Source organism: Urocitellus parryii, chromosome 4, assembly GCF_045843805.1.
Source record: "Urocitellus parryii isolate mUroPar1 chromosome 4, mUroPar1.hap1, whole genome shotgun sequence".
Lineage (NCBI taxonomy): Eukaryota > Metazoa > Chordata > Mammalia > Rodentia > Sciuridae > Urocitellus > Urocitellus parryii.
Genome location: NC_135534.1, coordinates 137249098 through 137267063, shown reverse-complemented (window position 1 = coordinate 137267063; position 17966 = coordinate 137249098). Strand labels below are relative to the sequence as shown.

General features: G+C 41.0%; 2 protein-coding genes, 1 non-coding gene and 1 pseudogene across 7 annotated transcripts in view; 2 read left to right on the top strand and 2 right to left on the bottom strand.

Moving 5' to 3' along the window:
• Positions 1–16630, bottom strand: part of Nmrk1 (nicotinamide riboside kinase 1) — a 32695-nt gene extending 16065 nt beyond the window's left edge. For 2 of the 5 annotated variants that reach the window (XM_077797013.1, XM_077797012.1), the window contains exons 1-5: positions 16380–16628; positions 11672–11735; positions 8214–8304; positions 7890–7938; positions 39–186 (exon numbers count right to left, since the gene is read on the bottom strand). In XM_077797013.1, the coding sequence (XP_077653139.1) occupies positions 39–186; positions 7890–7938; positions 8214–8304; positions 11672–11700 (317 nt within the window). In that variant the 5' untranslated portion in view covers positions 11701–11735; positions 16380–16628. Of the gene's footprint in view, positions 1–38; positions 187–7889; positions 7939–8213; positions 8305–11671; positions 11736–16379 lie in introns of all 5 variants that reach the window. The other 3 variants (XM_026389261.2, XM_026389264.2, XM_026389262.2) reach the window with 3 other exon arrangements.
• LOC113183040 (ATP synthase F(0) complex subunit C2, mitochondrial pseudogene) lies at positions 6498–7018 on the bottom strand (annotated as a pseudogene).
• Positions 10007–10075, top strand: Trnaa-agc (transfer RNA alanine (anticodon AGC)). Its single transcript has one exon. It is a non-coding gene; the product is annotated as a tRNA-Ala (tRNA).
• A 212-nt stretch (positions 16631–16842) lies between the features above and the next one.
• Ostf1 (osteoclast stimulating factor 1) overlaps positions 16843–17966 on the top strand; it is a 53198-nt gene continuing 52074 nt past the window's right edge. Inside the window, exon 1 of the mRNA XM_026389275.2 lies at positions 16843–17071. Coding sequence (XP_026245060.1) covers positions 17038–17071 — 34 coding nt within the window. The 5' untranslated portion in view covers positions 16843–17037. The remainder of the gene's footprint in view (positions 17072–17966) is intronic.

The window sequence follows — 17966 nt, the reverse complement described above, 5'->3', positions numbered from 1 at the left end:
TCACTCAGAGTCAATACTAGAGTAGAAATGCTACTTACCTATAATTAAACAGAAGGAAACCTTCGATGATTAAAATGGGAATTTCCTCAGCACTTGTGCCATCTGTTGATTCCACAGAATGTCCAGGACTTTCCATCCAGCAGGAAATGGCTGACATCATCTCTTCCATGTTAAGTGCTTCAAGCACTTCAGACAAATATGTGAAATCAATGAAAAAAAATTTGTTATATGGCATTTTGTGATGAGTATTATTTATCTTTCAAGACACCTACAAATACTTCAGATAACCAATTGAAACTAATAATATTGATAAACTGGTGCCTGAAACACTATTGCTGTGGAAAATCCCAAACATATAAAGGTAGAAAGTAATTCAGTGAATTCTGTGTCTCTGCTTCCAGCTCTGACTATTATAAACTCATAGCTAACTTTGCTTTATTGCTTTTATTTTTATTTTTACCTCAGGAATTGAACCTGGGGGTGCTTAACCACTGAGCCACATCCCCAGCCCTTCTTGTTTTTTATTTTGAGACAGGGCTTCCACTAAGTTGTTTAGGATCTCCTAAGTTGCTGTGGCTGGCTGATCTTCCTGCCTCTACCTCCTGAGCTGTTTTGATTATAGCTTTGCGCCATAGCACTGGGCTTTACTCTCTTTTGACTATACAAAAATTAAAAATTTTTGGAAGACAAGTACAAAAGAGAAATGACAGTGGAAAAATATCTGTAATGTATTTGGCACACTGTATTTGGTGAAGAGCTAATAAAATTTTTTAATTAAACAAAGAGCTCTTAAATTACAATGGACATGAACACACTATTTTAAACTCTAAAATGTGCATACTTTTTGAACTTGTAATTATGATTTTAGAAAAGTAGCCTGTAACAGTTGTCAAATTGTGGTTACCAAGACCAGCCCTGAAGACTTATCAGAAATACAAATTCTCAGCCTTAGAACTGAATGAATTAAACTGTCTGGTCTGGGCTCAGAGGTTTTTTTTTTTTTTTTTTTTTTTTTTTTGTGTGTGTGTGTGTGTAAAGTTTTAAAAGTATGGATTAATTTAGTTAATAGATATAGGACTACAGAGATTTTTCTGAAATGTTGTTACTTTTAGTAAATGATACTTCTCTATAAAAATTGTCAGCTGCATCAAAGTCTTTCAATTTATTTCATAAGGGTGTTCTTTTTTAAAATTTTATTTTAGTTGTAAATGAACATACAGTATCTTAATTTTTTTTAATGTGGTGCCGAGGATTGAACCCAGTGCCTCACAAATGTGAGGCAGGCACTTTACCACTGAGCTACAGCCCCAGCCCCATAAGGGTGTTCTCATCACTTTAATATCTGCAGGACTGTAGCCATAATATCATTATTGCTTTTGGTATTTTAGTTTGTGCCTTCTTTATGCTATTCTTTTTCTTTCTTTCTTTTTTCTTTTTTTGGTACTGGGGATTAAACCCAAGGGTGCTTAACCACTGAACCACATCCCCAGCCCTTTTTAATATTTTATTTAGAGACAGGGTCTTGCTGAGTTACTTATGGCCTTGCTAAATTGCTGAGGCTGGCTTTGAATTTGTGATTTTCCTGTCTCAGCATCCTGAGCTGCTGAGATTACAGGCTTGTGCCACTGCACCCAGACTTCATGTTTTTTTTTTTTTTTTTCTGAGTTTTGTTTAACCTGTTTGGAGACTGCTCATATTCTTCAATCTGTAGATTTGTCTCATATTTAATTTGAGAAGTTTTCTGCTATTCCTTCTTTGAATTCTTTCTTTTTCTTGTACCAGGGATCGAACCCAGAGTGCTTAACCACTGAGCCACATCCCCAGCCTGGTTTTTACTTTGAGACAGGGCCTCACTAAGTTGCTGAGGCTGCCTTTGAACTTGCAATCCTCCTGCCTCAGCCTCCCAAGCTGCTGGGATTGAATTCTTAGTACCACACACTCTTTCTCTATTCTGCCTCAAACTCCAATGATATAAATATTAGATCTTCTGTTATTGTTCCACATTTCTGTTTTTTTTTCATTTATTTCCTTTTGTTCAGTGTAATTTCTATCCCTTTGTCTTTTAGGTTCATTGATTCTTTCCTTTGCATTACTGATTCTGCTGTTGAGATCACCCAGTGAGTTTTAAAATTTTGGTCCAGTGAGTTTTAAAATTTTGGTCATTATTATTTTTCCAAAGCTTCTTTTTTTTACACCTTCTATTTCTTTACTCAGATTTTCTAATTTTTCACTTGCTCTGAGCAAGTGCAATTGTTTGTTGAGACCTATTTATAATATTGCTTTTAAGCCCTCATCACATAATTTTGACATCTGTCTTATCATGCCAGATGTTTACTGACTGTTTCCTTACTCAAGTTGAGATTTTCTTGGTTCTTGACATGACAGTGATTCTCAGTTGTGTCTTGAAAGTTTTAGGTGTTGAGTTGGGAGACTGTGGATCCTACTCAATTTTCTTTTATTTTGCCAGCAGTTACCCCACTGAAAGGTTTGTGCAGGGGCCAATGGGGATGGATGCTCAGCCTGCTGCTGGCCCTGCTGATATGTGGGAAGGGAAGAGCAGAGCACTGGTTCAACTCCATGGCTGCCAGGTAAGGACAGAAGCTCTGCTTTCCACTAGGTCCTGATGACAACGGCTGAGCTACCTAGGTGAAGAAGGCGGAGTGTCAACCCACACCCCATCATTCTGCCTGGCATCTGCTATCAGGTTTCCTAGGTGGCTCTTCTGACCCCACCTCTAAGGTGATGTGGGGGCCAACTCACACCATCTTGCTGGTGCTGGGCGGGCCTAGAAGTTTACCTCTTACTTGGTGCTGCTGACACTCTGAGGGAAGCATGTTTTTGTTTGGGTGGAGCAGGGTGGAGATTATCAAGAAGATTTTCTACTCTGCTAGGCCACACTTTCCCGGTCCTGTGATTATATAGTACAGGTTTCTTGGAGCTTTTCTGCCTGTACCTACTGATGGCTCCATGTTTCACAACTCCCTAGTATCTCATCCTGGGAATGTGAGAGGCAGAGGCCCCACGGAACTCATAGCCATGTCATTCCTTAGGTCCTGAATCCTTAGCCAGTTCATAGTCTTCTTTTCACCTTTCAGTCTCCCTTTGCTTGTTGGTTGTATGATATCTGGGGTTTTCTGGGGACAAGTGCATGGAGTACTGCATACATGGCATACACTAATTGTGTCCGAGTGGCAAACCGCTTACCCTGTAGGCACAGCCCTGGGAGTGAGGCCGCATGTTGCAGTCCCTGCGCCTGCTCCACAGCTCACTCCTTGATTGGTAGCTGCAAGGACAGTTGGCCAGAAATTGCATTGGTGGCTGCCTGTAATCTGCTTAGCTACTGCCTGAGTATATATAGGTAGTAACTGTGCGATAAAATCAGACTTGCTTCCTGCTTGGTCTCTGGAGGTCTTGATTAGCGACTCCACAGCCACATTCTCCTCTACCCTGTTCTGTGGACCTCCTCGCTGGATGAGAGAGAGCCCACGCAGGGTTTCTGGCTGTAAGAGGGAGGACCAATGAGAAATGGGACTAATTTTGATATAGTCAGTTACAGGGACAATGTGGTTAGACAATGTGGTTAGAACCAGAAGTCATACGAGTTTGTTTTTTTTTTTTTTGTTATTAGTTAAAATATTTTTAGTTACACTGTCATTTACCTTTTTTGTAAAAAAAACTTTTTTAGTTGTAGATGGACATAAATATTTTTATTTTATTTATTTATTTTTATGTAATGCTGAGGATAGTACCCAGTGCCTCAAATGTGCTAGGCAAGTGCTCTACCACTGAGCTACAACCCCAGCCCCACTGTGATTTACCTTTTGATCCATGGGACACATAAGTGTACCACTTCAGATAAAACATGAGGCTGTTTGGGATTTGTTTTAAAAGGAGAAAGTGGGTAGGTGTAGATGAAATATAACTGGCCAAATAGACATCATTTTTAAAGTTGGACAGTGAACCCATGAGAATTCATTATACTTTCTGCCCACTTCTGTATGTTTAAAATTTTCCACAAGAAAATGTTTTAAAAATTAAAAACAATACTACTTAATTTTCAAGAAATTCAGAATGTTCACCTTTGCCTTTTATTATTGATTAATCACTGTAATTAGAGTATCTCTATATCCCTTCAACCCACTGAACTTGATTAGGATTTGCTCCATGCTCTTGCATACAGTCCGTTAGGGCTAATGTCCCATGTGCTCTTGCACAAACCCTGTGTTCTATTGATGTTGGGTGCATGCTCTATATAGGTCAATTTGGTCAAGTTTGTTAACTGCTCTGTTAAGTTCTGTTATAGCACTAGCAATTTTTGTCTGCTAATTCCATTAGATCCTAAGTGTTATGGTTAAACACTGTGCCCCATATTTGTATGTTGATGTCCTAGCCCCCAGCACTTGGAATGTGATCCTATTTGAAAACACGTTCTCTGCAGATATTAATTAGATGAGGGTGCACAGAAACAATGCCAGGCCCCTATTCTAATAAGACTGATGTCTTTAGAGAAGGGGGAATTTTGACATAGTCACAGGGACAATGTCCTGTGAAGATGAAGGAAGAGAGAGTGTGATGCAAAGAGGCTGGAGAATGCTAAGCACTCAATAGGAAGCCAGGAGAGAAGTGTGATGAGCTTTTCCCCACAACCCTCAGAGGGCCCCAGTCCTGCCTACTCTTCCAGTCTTTGGAGCCATGGGACAATACCTATTTGTTTAGGCTATCCAGTCTATGGTACCTGTTAATCTATCAAACATGATTGAAGTTGTGCTAAAATCTCCCACCATAATCATGGATTTGTCTATATTCCTCTTAGTTCTGTCAGTTTTTACTTTGTATGTTTTGATGTCATGTTATTAGGTACATTGAAATTTTAGGTTGTTTTATCTTCCTGTTGAATGGACACATTTATCCTTCTGTATCCCTAGTAACACTCTGCCTTAAAGCTTACTTTGTCTGCTCTGAGTATAGTTTGTACAGTTATGCCAGTTTTCTTTCAATAGACATCATCTTTTCCTATCATTTTACTGTCTACTTTTCTGTGTTCTCAAATTTAAGTCTCTCTCTTTTAAGGAGGTTATAGTTGGCTTTAAAAAAATTCAAGCTGGGTACAGTGGTGTGTACCTATAATCCCAGCAACCTGGAAGGCTGAGGTAGGAGGATCAAGCCAGCCTCAGCAATTTAGTGAGGCCCTTGGTACTTAACAAAACCCTGTCTCAAAATAAAAAATGAAAAGGGCTGGGAATGTGGCTCAGTGGTTAAGCATTATTGGTTTCAATCCCTAGTACCACCCCTCCTCTCAAAAAAAAAATACAGTCTGACATCTTTGGAGTATTTTAATTTGTTTAATCTAATGTAGCTACTGATACTTTTGGGGATGAAATCTATCACCTTATTGTTATTTTTTATTTGTTTTTCATTCTTTGATTTTTTTATTCCTGCTTTTGATTTATCAACTATATTGCAAAAATTGTTTCCTCTATAATTTAATAGTTATACACTTTTTAAAAAAATTGTAGATGGACACAATATCTTTATTTATTTTTATGTGGTGCTGAAGATTGAACCCAGTGCCTCACACATGCAAGGCAGGTGCTCTGCCATTAAGCTACAGCCTCAGACTCAATAGTTATACACTTTTAAACTAATTTTTTTTAATGCTTATAAAAGTGTCAACATCACCTTGACTTAGCTTATATTTGCACATTACCTGAAAAGTTCAAGTTTTTCTTTACAATAGACTCCTGGATGGGGGATACTTGAGCTCATGGTATTTTAAGGTATTTGAGACTCATGCTCAATATTTTTTTCCAGAAAGCTTGTATCAATTTATACTTCAGTCTAAAGTACCTGTGTACATTTTTGACTTACGGAGCCCATGCAATCACTGCTTTAAAGATCTTTGTTTACTTGGTAAGTGTTAGATCTTTAGGCCAAAGTAACTCCATTTCGAAAATCAGCATCCACCATCCTAAGAAGCCTGCTCCAAAGAGTCCCTAACTACCAAAACCACAAAAAAGATGCCAAGTAAGAATCATAGGACCAGATGGATTATTTTTTAACCACTTCATTGTACATGACTATAAAATTAAGATTTTTTTTCAGCAGGCTGCTGTGCCTTGCAGAAGGACAGCCTGGCAGATAGTCTCTGCTTGACTCTGTCTCTCTTGTGGATATTTGCACCAGCCACCCTAACAGTAAGTAGGAATAAAGGTAACTTGCAATTCTCTGACAAGTTTGGAGGTTGAATATTCACTATACATTTACTAATCAAATGGCCTACTACTTCTGTGAACAACTTATTCACATACACACCATTTTTCTACTGGGATATTAGTTTTTTTCTTATCAGTTTGCAAAAACTCACTAAAATGGAAGAACGGTGATTCTTTTTTTTTTCTTATTAATATAGTATTTATTTGTCTTCCTTCTGTCAAATCCTGAGCCAACCACTTTCCCCAGATTGCCTGAGGAAGTATAGGAAAAGGGACATACAAGGCAGACAAGACATGGGAGAAAGAATTTAAGGCGGAGACTGCTCCTTCACATGGCGAAGAGGATGAGAAAGGCCACCATCAGGCAAAAGAGCCCGTGGCCTCTGAGAGGGCAAAGCCCAGAATAGCATAGGAGAAGAGCTGTTGCTTCAGAGAAGGGTTCCTGGAATAACCAATGATAAGGCTTCCAAATGCAGTCCCAATCCCAGCCCCAGAGCCAGCCACACCAACTGTGGCAGCCCCAGCCCCAATGAACTTGGCTGCTGTGTCAATGTCCCTTGAAATGGTGCTGGTTTGGAAGCGGCAGTGAGGGATAAGTGAGGTCAGGGGACATGGGACTGTCAAGCTGCTGAAGCTCTCATATGTCAGTGTCTCTTGTCGGTTCAGAACCACTGCAGACAGTGGTGGGCTCAGCAGATGAGAGGTGCTCCTGACCAAGGAGTGGGTGGAGAGGAACCTGGAGCAGGCATACATTTTCAGGGGGTGAGGGGCAGTGGCAAGAAAGCTGCTCCCAGTGCAGAGAAGACAGAGAGAATGGTGATTCTTTGTCAAACTGTGAAACCAGTTTTTCATGGTTTCACTCTTGCTTTGTAATAATCTTTCTCAGTAAGCTTTGTATGAGAGAAGAAAACAATATCCTGGTTGCAACTTGACACAAGAACATAGAGTGGGTCAAGGACTGTTTTTCTTAAAACTATCATGTGTCTATAAGAACTCTTACATAACACTTTCCCTCCAAGGTTATCAAACTTAAAAATAATGTACTTTATGACCCTTTAAGATAGCTCATTCTTTGCCAGTGTGCATAAGTACTCAATGTTCATTCTGTTAATTATAAAGGTTATTAAGAGCATTAAATATAATACAGTCTATTATTATGATATTCTCTACAGGAAGATAAATATTTTCTGATGGATTTTGATACTTTGGTTACAAAATAGTGTTAGCTGTGGGTAAGGAAAATGAGGTGAATGCATCTGAAAGATATTCCCATGCCTTCCTGAATAGTGAAAAGAAAAAAAAAAAAAAAAAAAAAAACAAGCTGCCTGGTATTCAGGCCACCAGGAAGAAAAGTTAGAAGAGGAAAACTTAGGGTTCGCTCCAGGAGAGATAGTCTGGTGGGGTGAGGTTGGGGATTTTAGTATAGTAGTTTTTTATACCCAGGGCAGGGTTAAGTAGAAAGATGTTGAACCTAATCCTAGCTTCAGAAGGAAAATCTATTATCTCAATGTTTTAAATTTTAAATATAAATCTGGGAGAAAGATCTATTTAAATAGTTAAACATAAATCAGAAACCTACAAATGTAGGTTCACAGTACAACAATATATTTAAACATGTTTTAAGGTTTGAAAAAGAAAATGAACATAAGTGCATGTTTTACAAGCTAATCTACTTACCATCATACTGCAAAAATCCATTTTTATCTCTCTCTACCTCAGACTCTGGCTGGAAAAATAATAAAGTACCCATCAAAACAGTATTTAGGGAAGAAATGATGCAATCACACAATATAAAGAGACAGCCTTTAATAAATGCTTTGGAGGATGATAAGCGCAAAGACCAGCAGTAAAAGTTGGTGCCCTCTAGTGGATATGATGCACTACTGCGCTGAGTTAGCTCTACAAAGGCACATTGCTCAGCAAAGGTTTGGGGGATGTAATTAAAATAACTTTGTCATTAAACATTTTTGTGCTAAAAATTTTTATCAGTTTTTCAGATACCTTAAAGAAGTCATCCTGAGATATTACGCTGCAGTTTGGGAGGTGTTTCTGTAAGTTCTTAGCCAGTGTTGTCTTCCCACCATTTGTCACACTGAACCAAATGAAAAAAAGAAAACATCCAGAAAGAATTCATTATGAACATGAACATTTTAAAATGAACTTTTTAGAAAAATATTTACTGATCCAAAAATGACTTCTCTCATAGGTACTGCTTTTTCTATTGGCAAAATCAAGGGCACTAATAGATATGCTACACTAAATAGTAAGAAATAAGCTGGGAAGGATGGAGGAGAAAGGCAACTACTTATCAGGTAAGTGAGTTAGGTACTATGATTGGAAAATCATGTTGTGTTGGAAGCAAAATAAATTTTTGCTTATGGCAAAATTCATGGGGTTCATATGCGACACAAAAAAATGGGTGGCACATTTTAGTGCAAGTATATAACGGGGAGGTCCACAGTCATTTATCATATCAGGTCAGTTATTTGTCCTTCTGGCTGGATTGTGACATCAAGGAGAACTGACACCTGATTTTTCTGTGCCTTGTTTCCCTGCATGGCACAGGGGAGGAACTGCTCTATTCAGTCACCTTTTCAGAGGGTTTTAATCTGGGACTCATGCACCTCCAAAGGATCTGTGAGAGAATTCAGGTTTTTGTGAACTTAAATGGGAAAGAAATTAATCCTTTATTTTCAATAAATTTTAACAGAAAGTTAGCATTTCCCATAATTATAAGTAATAAACCAGAGTAGTATTTACAACACCCAAGACTTTGTCACCAATAGAAATTGCACAGATTTTCATCCTGTACTACAGCGGGATGGATATTATCAATCAGCATTGATGCTCATTATTATTTCTAAATTTATTGCAGTTTTAAAACCTACCAATGTATATTATATTGTTATTAATTATGTTAACAAAGAAGTGTATACTTCACATGGTACAAATTTATTTAAAAATATTTTATAACTATATTTTAATGTAACTGATTTCCTTTGTATTCTTGGTTTTATTTTGTGCATTTAAAATCACTGCTCTAAAAAGAGGTCAAGATATTGTATCCCATGTGATTCAAATGTATGATATGTCAAGGTCATTGTACTGTCATGTGTAACTAATTAAAACAAATAAAAAAATAAAAAGAGGTCAAGATTTTACAATGCTACCAAATGTCCACAGCACAAAACCCCCAATTGTACCTCTATTTGAAAGAATCTGTGCTTAATCTCAGATGAGGTCATTATTGCAATGTTGATAATCTTTAGAATAGTGAAACTGAACTATTATTCATCAAAATTATTTGTTGTATATAATCACCTAATTACCTTTTATGTACGAAGAAGAAGAAATGAAGTCACAAGATTTTTCATTTAACCTTTACAATGCATAGTTGGGTAGGATATTTGAAAATAAGGAAAAGTATGTATGTGTGGGTATTATGTCTTGAGAGAACACTGTTATGACCTTTTTCCTTTTAAACAAAGTATCTGTAAAACATACTGAAAGTCCATGTTTTATATAATGAATATTGGTTTAAAATAGGAATATACATGGGTGCCTTTATTAGGGCTAAGCAATCTGGTTAGAAAATGTGTCACTTTCCAGACTTTTATACCTTTGGTTAAGATCATGCAGTTGAACCATAGTAATTAGATCCCTTCTCAATGACTTAGTTGGAGCCAGTGAGAAATAATCACCATTTTTGTGCAAGGTTTGGATTAGTTAGGAGATGCAGGTCACAGAGAGGATAGGGGTAAAAAGGTATAAAAAGTCTAAGCCTAGGAGCTGAGGTGTAGCTCAGTGGTAGAGCACTTGCCTAGCATGCACAAGGCCCTGGGTTCAATTCCCAGCATAAGTCTGAGCCTAGGATTTGTATGTGGAATGTGGCCATCCTGGTCAGGTGACAACTTAGGACTCAGTACTTTTTCCTTCAGCAGACTCACAACCTCTCTCACATGCTCATGCCATCCATCCTGGGGGTGAAGAGCCCCCAGAACATGTTCCACCCTAGGATTAGAGGACAGAAAATGGGTGACTATTTGGTGACACTCACTTCTTTGTTTATGATATCCAAATAAATGTCCAATTCCCGGCTTACATGCCAGGTAACAAGAGGGCTCAATGCAGTTGGAACATGACAGTGGCTAGGGAGAAGTTAAAAAGGGAGTCTAGAATCACTCAAACAACTAAAGAATTCATTATGCATCAGGTAGATACGAATGTTCCCATATTCCAGTTTCTGAAACCAAAGATTGAAAAGTTGTATATTAAGAAAACCTGCCCAAGGTAACAACTAGTCAGTAGTGGAGAGGAGACACAAAATCTACACCTGGATCTTGGTGGAACTCTGAGAATCTGATGAAGGTTATAAGCCCCTTTCCCAGGGGCTGGGAATGCAGCTCAGTGGTAGAGGGCATGCTTACTGTGCTTAAAGCCTAGGGATCAATCCCCTACACCAAAATACATATATCCATACATAAAATAAACCCTTTTACCCCAAAATGAATATCTTTACATATGCATTACATTTTCAGGAGGTTCATGGATGCCCCTAGATTTTAGCACTTCTACAAGTTCTTACAGTCTTAACAGAATAATGACCTCATAAGGCAGGAAGTGGTTAGATACCCAGGGAAGCTACAATGCAGTGGGTTTGGAGAAGGATGGAAGGCAGGGACAGAAGTCCCAGTGCTGAGTCTCACATAGGCTTCCCACAAGTAGCAGCACTAAATGAAGTCGTGGTGCTTGTTACAGAGGAAACAATGGGAAGGAAGCTTTCCTTAGGAGTAAGGGAAAGTAATAGCATACGTGACACACAGGTATGAGGCACGTTTGTGGACAGAGGACATCATACTGGAACATGGAGAAGAAGGAAATCTTACACACACGGAGAAGGAAAATCAGCGTGGATCCTCTAGGGGACGGTGCATTTGCTTCCCCAGGATCCATGCCATTTTTTGAGGTCTGGTTTGGCAGCAATGAACCCCACGCTCAACTCCAGAACAGGGCCTACTTAACCAACCAATGTTGTCCCATCAGTTTTACCCCAGGGATTGAGGGTATGTGAACCAAGTTGGTCCCTAGTGGTAGGCCAAAAAGAAACATGTAAGTCACAAGAAGCTACTTGCAGTAGCAAAATCCAAAAAGAGGAGCAACTGTAGGATGAATCTAGATGAAGGCAGAACCACAGTAGTGTCTAATCCAGCTTTGCCTCTGGTGATAGCTCCAGAAAGTAAACTGTCAACTGTGTAAAACGCCGCTGACTGACCCTTCTCTTTCTGTCTATGGGAAACTCTCCCATCTGCTGGTATTGATGCAGCAGCACTCTACAGCAGCCTACTCTTCTCTAGGACTCCGGATTTCCCCCTGCTTCTCCTTCCATCATCACAACCACATGAAAACTTCATTAGGTCAGCTGGGTATCGCGACTAGCTATTTGCAGCAAAGTTACTCACCCACCAATTCCAATGACAAATGTTTTCATAATTAGTTTTGAAAATCACGTCTTCCTAATATTTCCTAAAATTAAAAAAAAATTGAATATCATTTTGTTGTCTAGAGAGGTAAGAGAGTCATGAATTAGCACCAACTGAGAGGGGAGGATGGCCGTGATGGTTTGTTATTCCAGCTTCACATTACCCACAAGCTGTGACAAAGCTTTCCTGCTGGTAAGTCACTGCCAAGTGCTAACATCTGGTGCTTGCTCAGGGCCTGTAAACTAGTGTCTAGTGAGCTGAGAGGGTCCCCCCACCACAGCCATGCACACATCTGTTAGTCTCTCTGTTTTCAAGATCATAGAAGTGTTGCCAGATCATAGAGAAGTCTGCAGACTTTCAGCTTCACCTTAGCCAGGTCACCTCTCACCTGCAGATTCAGTTATCTGGGTGACTCAAGCATTGCTCTTGGGCTAGACTCTCTTGTGAAAAAGGAAGAAAGTCACTAATGGCCAGAGGCAATCACGAGTTAATGTGCTTTCCTGGCATTATTTCTTCATCCAAAAGCCTAAATCCAGGGCGTGGCTAGGCAAATTCTTTTGAAAAGGGCCAGATAAATATTTGAGGCTATGCAGGCCAAGAGACCAAATCTGGGTTATTACCTAGGGGACTTACAACACAAGAGGAAAAAACAAACAAAAACCCAAAAACAAATCTTCACAAACTTTTTAATGACACTCAACATATAATCATAATTACATACATTTTGTGTATGTGGGGACAATTCAAGTCTGCTACCGAGAAGAATGGCAATCCCTTTCTATTGGGATAACTCGTCCCTTAACTGGATTTCAATGCCTACGTTCTCTACTGTGAAACTGCCAACATTCAGGCAGAGGGCCAGGCTATCTTATTGACCCCTGGTCTAGGGCATTTCATCTACCATCCCCTAAAATTCACCAAAGGGATCCTTGCAATTACATCATTTTCATCTCTAAGTGAAAAGGAGAAGTATGGCTGGAGAGACCCTTAGAATTGTGGTTCCAGGAGGTCATTCCTGATTGAGGCTGCTCTTCCTGTCTGCTCTTGTAGGATGGTCAGGGACCTAAGCTGTGCAGCCAGGCATGAGTGGCTGCTGAGATGAAGGCTCCAGCAGCCCTGACCCCTCTTTTTCCTGACCTGTGTCTATACTCCTCTGGGGTGTGGGGTGTGCAGAAGAACCTGGTGGGGAGAGCACAGTGGTTCCTTGGCTTCTTCAGTTTATCCAGAATATTTGAAATGAGTGTAATTGCTTAAGGTTAGGTCCACTTTCACTACAGCCTATGGGAGAGAAGAATTTGAGTTTCATCTGGAGTCCCACTGTTGAATATGCACCTCAATCCAAATTGTCAATGTGAGTCAAGAGAAAATCATAACAATGTTATTGTAAAATAAATTTTTATGTTATAATGTTTCTGTTTTGAATTTCATTTTATCCTATTTTTTCCCCTCAGTATTAGGGATCCAACCAAAGGGTGCTCTACAACTGAGGTACACCTCCAGCCCTTTTTAATTTTTAGAGGTTGGGTCTTACTAAGTTGCCCAGTTTGACCTGGAACTTGAAAGCCTGTTTATCAGCCTCCTGAATTGCTGGGACTGTAGGCATGCACCCTGTGCCCAGCCTACCCTATTCTTATTTTTGATATGTCAGTGGAAATTTGTGAATTACTCTTTTTTTGGGGGAAGGGAGAAGTTGCCCTTCATTTTGAGATGGTTTCTGTCCCCCCCCCCCGCACCCCCCATATTGGGTGTTGAACCTGATGTACTTAATCACTGAGCCACATCCCCAAACCCTTCTTATTTTATTTATTTATTTATTTTGAAACAGGGTCTTGCTAAGTTGCTTAGGGCCTTGCTAAATTGCTGAGGCTGGCCTTGAACTTGCAATCCTCCTTTCTCAGCCTTCTGAGTATCTGGTATTACAGGTGTATACCACTTGTGTCCGGCTGAGATGGGTTTCTTTATCACCTTTTTTTGGTGGTAAAATACCCTTTATCTTATGATGTCAGTACAGGGTGGTAGACTGATATCCTTACTTGGTTAAAAAAAAAGAAAAGTCACGACATTTTTTCTTTCCTTGTCTCCACCTTATTTTTGGATAGTTTGCCAGAGCACAAATTCTCAAGCTTGAGGTATAGTCTTAGAGATCACTTAGCCTTCATTTCTCAGAAGCAGAAGCTGGCCTAAACTGGAATGACATGCCTGAGGTCTTTCAGCTAATAAGTGAAAAAGTCAGCAATGAAACTAAATCAATTGAGTTAACGTCTTTCCATTACCTCCAGCTGCTACAAAGCACTTTATTAACAAGAGCATGAAAAGGATGTTGCTTGTGTGCTAGTTTGTCAGGCTCTGATATATAATTGATGGAGCATACATTTGCTGTGCACACTGAATGGAAAGGACTTCTGATCCCCCATAATAATTGCCACATCTGTGCACACACATGAAGAAACTGCCTCAATTACCTAGCATGTGAATAACAAGCAAGTGTGGTTTATGGCACTGGAAATAGGCTTGAGGGGGTTATGTGTGTGGAAACTATCAATTCAGAAGGCAGGGAAGTCAAGAATCTACTTATAAAATACCTCTCAGGCAGGAACAGAAGCGGACTCCTTCAGTCAAATGCTAGTTTTTATCAAAACTGGGATTTCCAGCTCTACCTTAGTTAGCAATCCAGGTCTGTTCAAGATAGTGTTTGGTTAAAATGTCAAATGTACCCCATTAGCAATGAGCAGATGACAATGTGGGAAAGATGGGAAACTCAACATGCAGAAATAAGGTAGGTGGCTGGGCTGAGTAACAAGGGTATAGTGCAGGGTGGATCCAGAAATCTATGATGCCACCTATTTCAATAACAGGGTTGGATGTACAAGGCAACTTCAGTTGAACTCCAAGTTCAGGAAGGGCATTGTCTGCCTCCATATCACAATCTGTTTATTTCACCATCTGTTGCCCTTTTTAAAAACTATTTAAAAATCACATTTAAAAAGTTTGCAATGAAGAGCTACCAGGCTACAAATATATGCATCAGGAGATTTCAAAGAACCAAACACATGTTTGATCAACTATGAACTGCATATCTTTTGGAGAAATCTTTTGAACTTTCCAGTTTCATCAATTCAGGGAACACTACCTCTAGGAATACCTACCATCTCCAATCTTAGAGAATATTTATGTAGTTCATTTCCCCAATGTGTGCAAAGCTTTCTTCAACAGCAGAGAACATTTGCATGAGAACAAACTAAAGTGGCAAGAGCAATATCCAAATGAACAATTTTTTAATACTTTTTTCACCCCAAGTTAAATGTTGTTGAGTCATTTTTTTTCAAAATTAGCATGTGTTTGTGTTTAATCCATTTCACTACTAACTATAGTGAATTTTATTTTTTGGACTGGGATTGCAACTGGGGTGCTGTACTATTGAACTACATCCCCACTTTTTATCCTGAGACAGGGACTCACCAAATTGCTGAAGCTGGCCTGAGAATTGCAATTCTCCTGTCTCAGTCTCCTGAGTTGCTGAGATTACAGGTGTGAACCACTGCCACCGTCCAGCTAAAGTGGTGCATTTTGGATTCTAAACTATGGAAAGGTTCCACTGGGAATGTGATCAATCAACATACTATAAGAGAGTTAATTCCCTAACACAAAATTGGCCTAAGATGACAACTGCAAACAAAAAGATGTTTTTCAAATGCATCTAAATATTGATATTTAAACCAGAGTGAAATGTTTGATATTTAAACCAGAGTGAAATGTTTTTAGAACTTCTCATTCCTTTATTTTGGCTATTCTTCCATGAAGTAGGGCAGTCTTTTCCTACTTGTTTGAACTTTGCTCCCTGAAACAGAGAACACTTCCAAGGTTGTTCTGAAAATGTAAACCACGCCCCTTCCCAGTTGGAATCACTGTTTTAGACATTTTTTAACCAACCCCTATTAGGAATTTTGAAGCTTCATTTTATGTAGGTTTTTAGCTAAACAGTATTTTCTTCTCAATTTTTCTTTTTCTAAATATACAATAGATTTACAATACTGACTATACTATTTCAAATTTATGCACTTTGCCTTTCTTGCATGCTCCAGTCCTAGTTGCCAAAGAGACTCAATCTGCTAGGTCAGATTTACTTTCTCTTGTAAAGTGCCAGGAAGTACTGTTTTGGGCCTTGCGAGGCAGCTGGTCAATCCTGTGTTTGTAATGACAAAGGGCCACAGCCTGCAAATGAGCGTGGACATGTTCTACTAAAACTTTATGAACACTGAAATCTGAATTTCGTATAATTTTCACGTGCCACAAAATTTTATTATTCTTTCTACTTCCCATAGCTATTTAAAAAAAAAAAATCCTAGTCGCACAAAAACAGGCGGCAGACGAGCTGTAGTTTGTCAATTCAAATAGCATTGGAAGGACTGGTCCTATGGGGGTTAAGACCTAATCCTGTTCCTGGGTGATTTCTCCATACAAATGTGAAGTCCCCAGGAGGCAGCACTCTCATTTCCAGGGTTCTTAGGGGGCATGAAGGCCTTACAGCATTGTAAATACGTGTCCTGCCCGGTTCAGGGGGAAGAGGCACAACAGGACTTTGAAGACGCTGCAAGGTTCTGGGCTGCAGCACCGGAACACTCTAGAAACACTTCTGGCCCCAGCGAGACGGCGCCGGGCGGCGCGGCTGGGGCAGGAACGTACTCACCTGGGGCCAGTTCGAGTCCTCCCAGGCAAGCGGCAGCGAGACGGCCAAGCGCGCGCCTGTCACCAACCCGCGGATTCGTGCCGCTAGCTAACCGAGAGGCCTACAGACACTTTCCCCGAGCGAGTCAAGGTGCGGACCGCCACTGGGAAGCTCCTTTCCCGTCCGGTCGGGACGCAGAGCCGGGCTCCAGCCTCCTTTGGGGCGGGGCTTTGGTGAGCTCGGCCTCGCGCGCGTGCCCCTGCACGGCTCCGGCTCTTTCCCGCCGGGGGCGCGCAGCCAGGCCAACCCTGGCGCGTGCTTGCGGCGCCCTCGCACGGCTCCGGGTGGTTCCGCCGCCGTGCGCGTTACCCGCGTCCCCGCCACGGTGAAGCTGCCAGCCCAAGAGCCAATTAGCGCTCAGGGAGGCGGCGGCCACTTCCTCGTCGGCTCGGCGCGCGCTCGGGACGGCTTCGGCGGCCGCGGGGCGGGGCGAGCACTCTGCCGAGCTGCTCTGCCTGCGTCCGCTCTTCTCGTAGCAAAGGGTGGGCGCAGGTCCTCGGAGGCGCAGGACTGCACGTCCGACAGAAAGAAACTTTGGGGCGCCTGGAGTGCCGGCTGACCGGGAGATCGGTTGGCTCTTCGTGCGCGGTCTTTAGGTTTAGCCGCTCAAAGAAGCGAGATGTCGAAGCCGCCTCCCAAACCAGTCAAACCAGGTAAGAGAGGGGCTCGCCGGTGCCTGGCCGCCTTGGTGCCCGGCGCTCCCTCTGCCACTTGGCAGGGCTGACCACGCACCTACCCGGCCCCGAGCCTCGCTTTGGAGATCGGACCCACCAGGAGGGAAGCTCCTAGCTTTGTTGCGTTCACTACAGGGGAGGAGTCACTTGAAAGCAAGAAGATTTCCAGGATTTAAAAATTTGTATATATTTTAAAGGAGTTGCCCTCGGTTTTGCAACCTTATTTATCATTCGCTCCAACTTCCCAGAGTGTGTGATGGCAACATCCCATTGAAGCTTTCCGGCAAGAGAGAGCCATCGATATGTCTGAAAAATAAGTATGTCTTGAAATGGTCTTTAGCCACTTCCTCTTTCTCAGTGTGTGTCACTGTCAAGTTAGAGTTCTTGACCGGCCTGAACGAACGGGAAGTGTGCTGTTTGCAGGGTGGGGTTGGGTGAGCGAGCCTCCTTCGTGACTTCTCAGAGGAGCAGTATTTGAAATTGACCTCGGGATCTTGGGCAGAGCATGTACAAAAAATCTGTACTCGTGCTTTGGAAAGGAAGAACCTAGGCTGCTACAAGAGTAATTGGGCTGTTACTTTTCCGAAGTGTCACTGTACCGTGCAGTGCTTGTCCTTTGCCTCTGCTCCCCCAATGATTTTGGCGTGCTAAACTGTAGACCGGTGAGAGCGCGAAGTTCCTCAAAGAAGTTTTCTTGGCTGACAGTCCTTGTTCATTTTTTTTTTTTTTTAACTCTGCCCTTCGAATATTTTCTGTGATACGGAGAAACAAGCGCATTTAAAGGGACCGGTGCATTTCAGTTCATTATGGTAATAGGCATTCATTCACTCTGATGAATTCTCAGGTTTTTTCCCCCACCTGTAATCTTATGTAA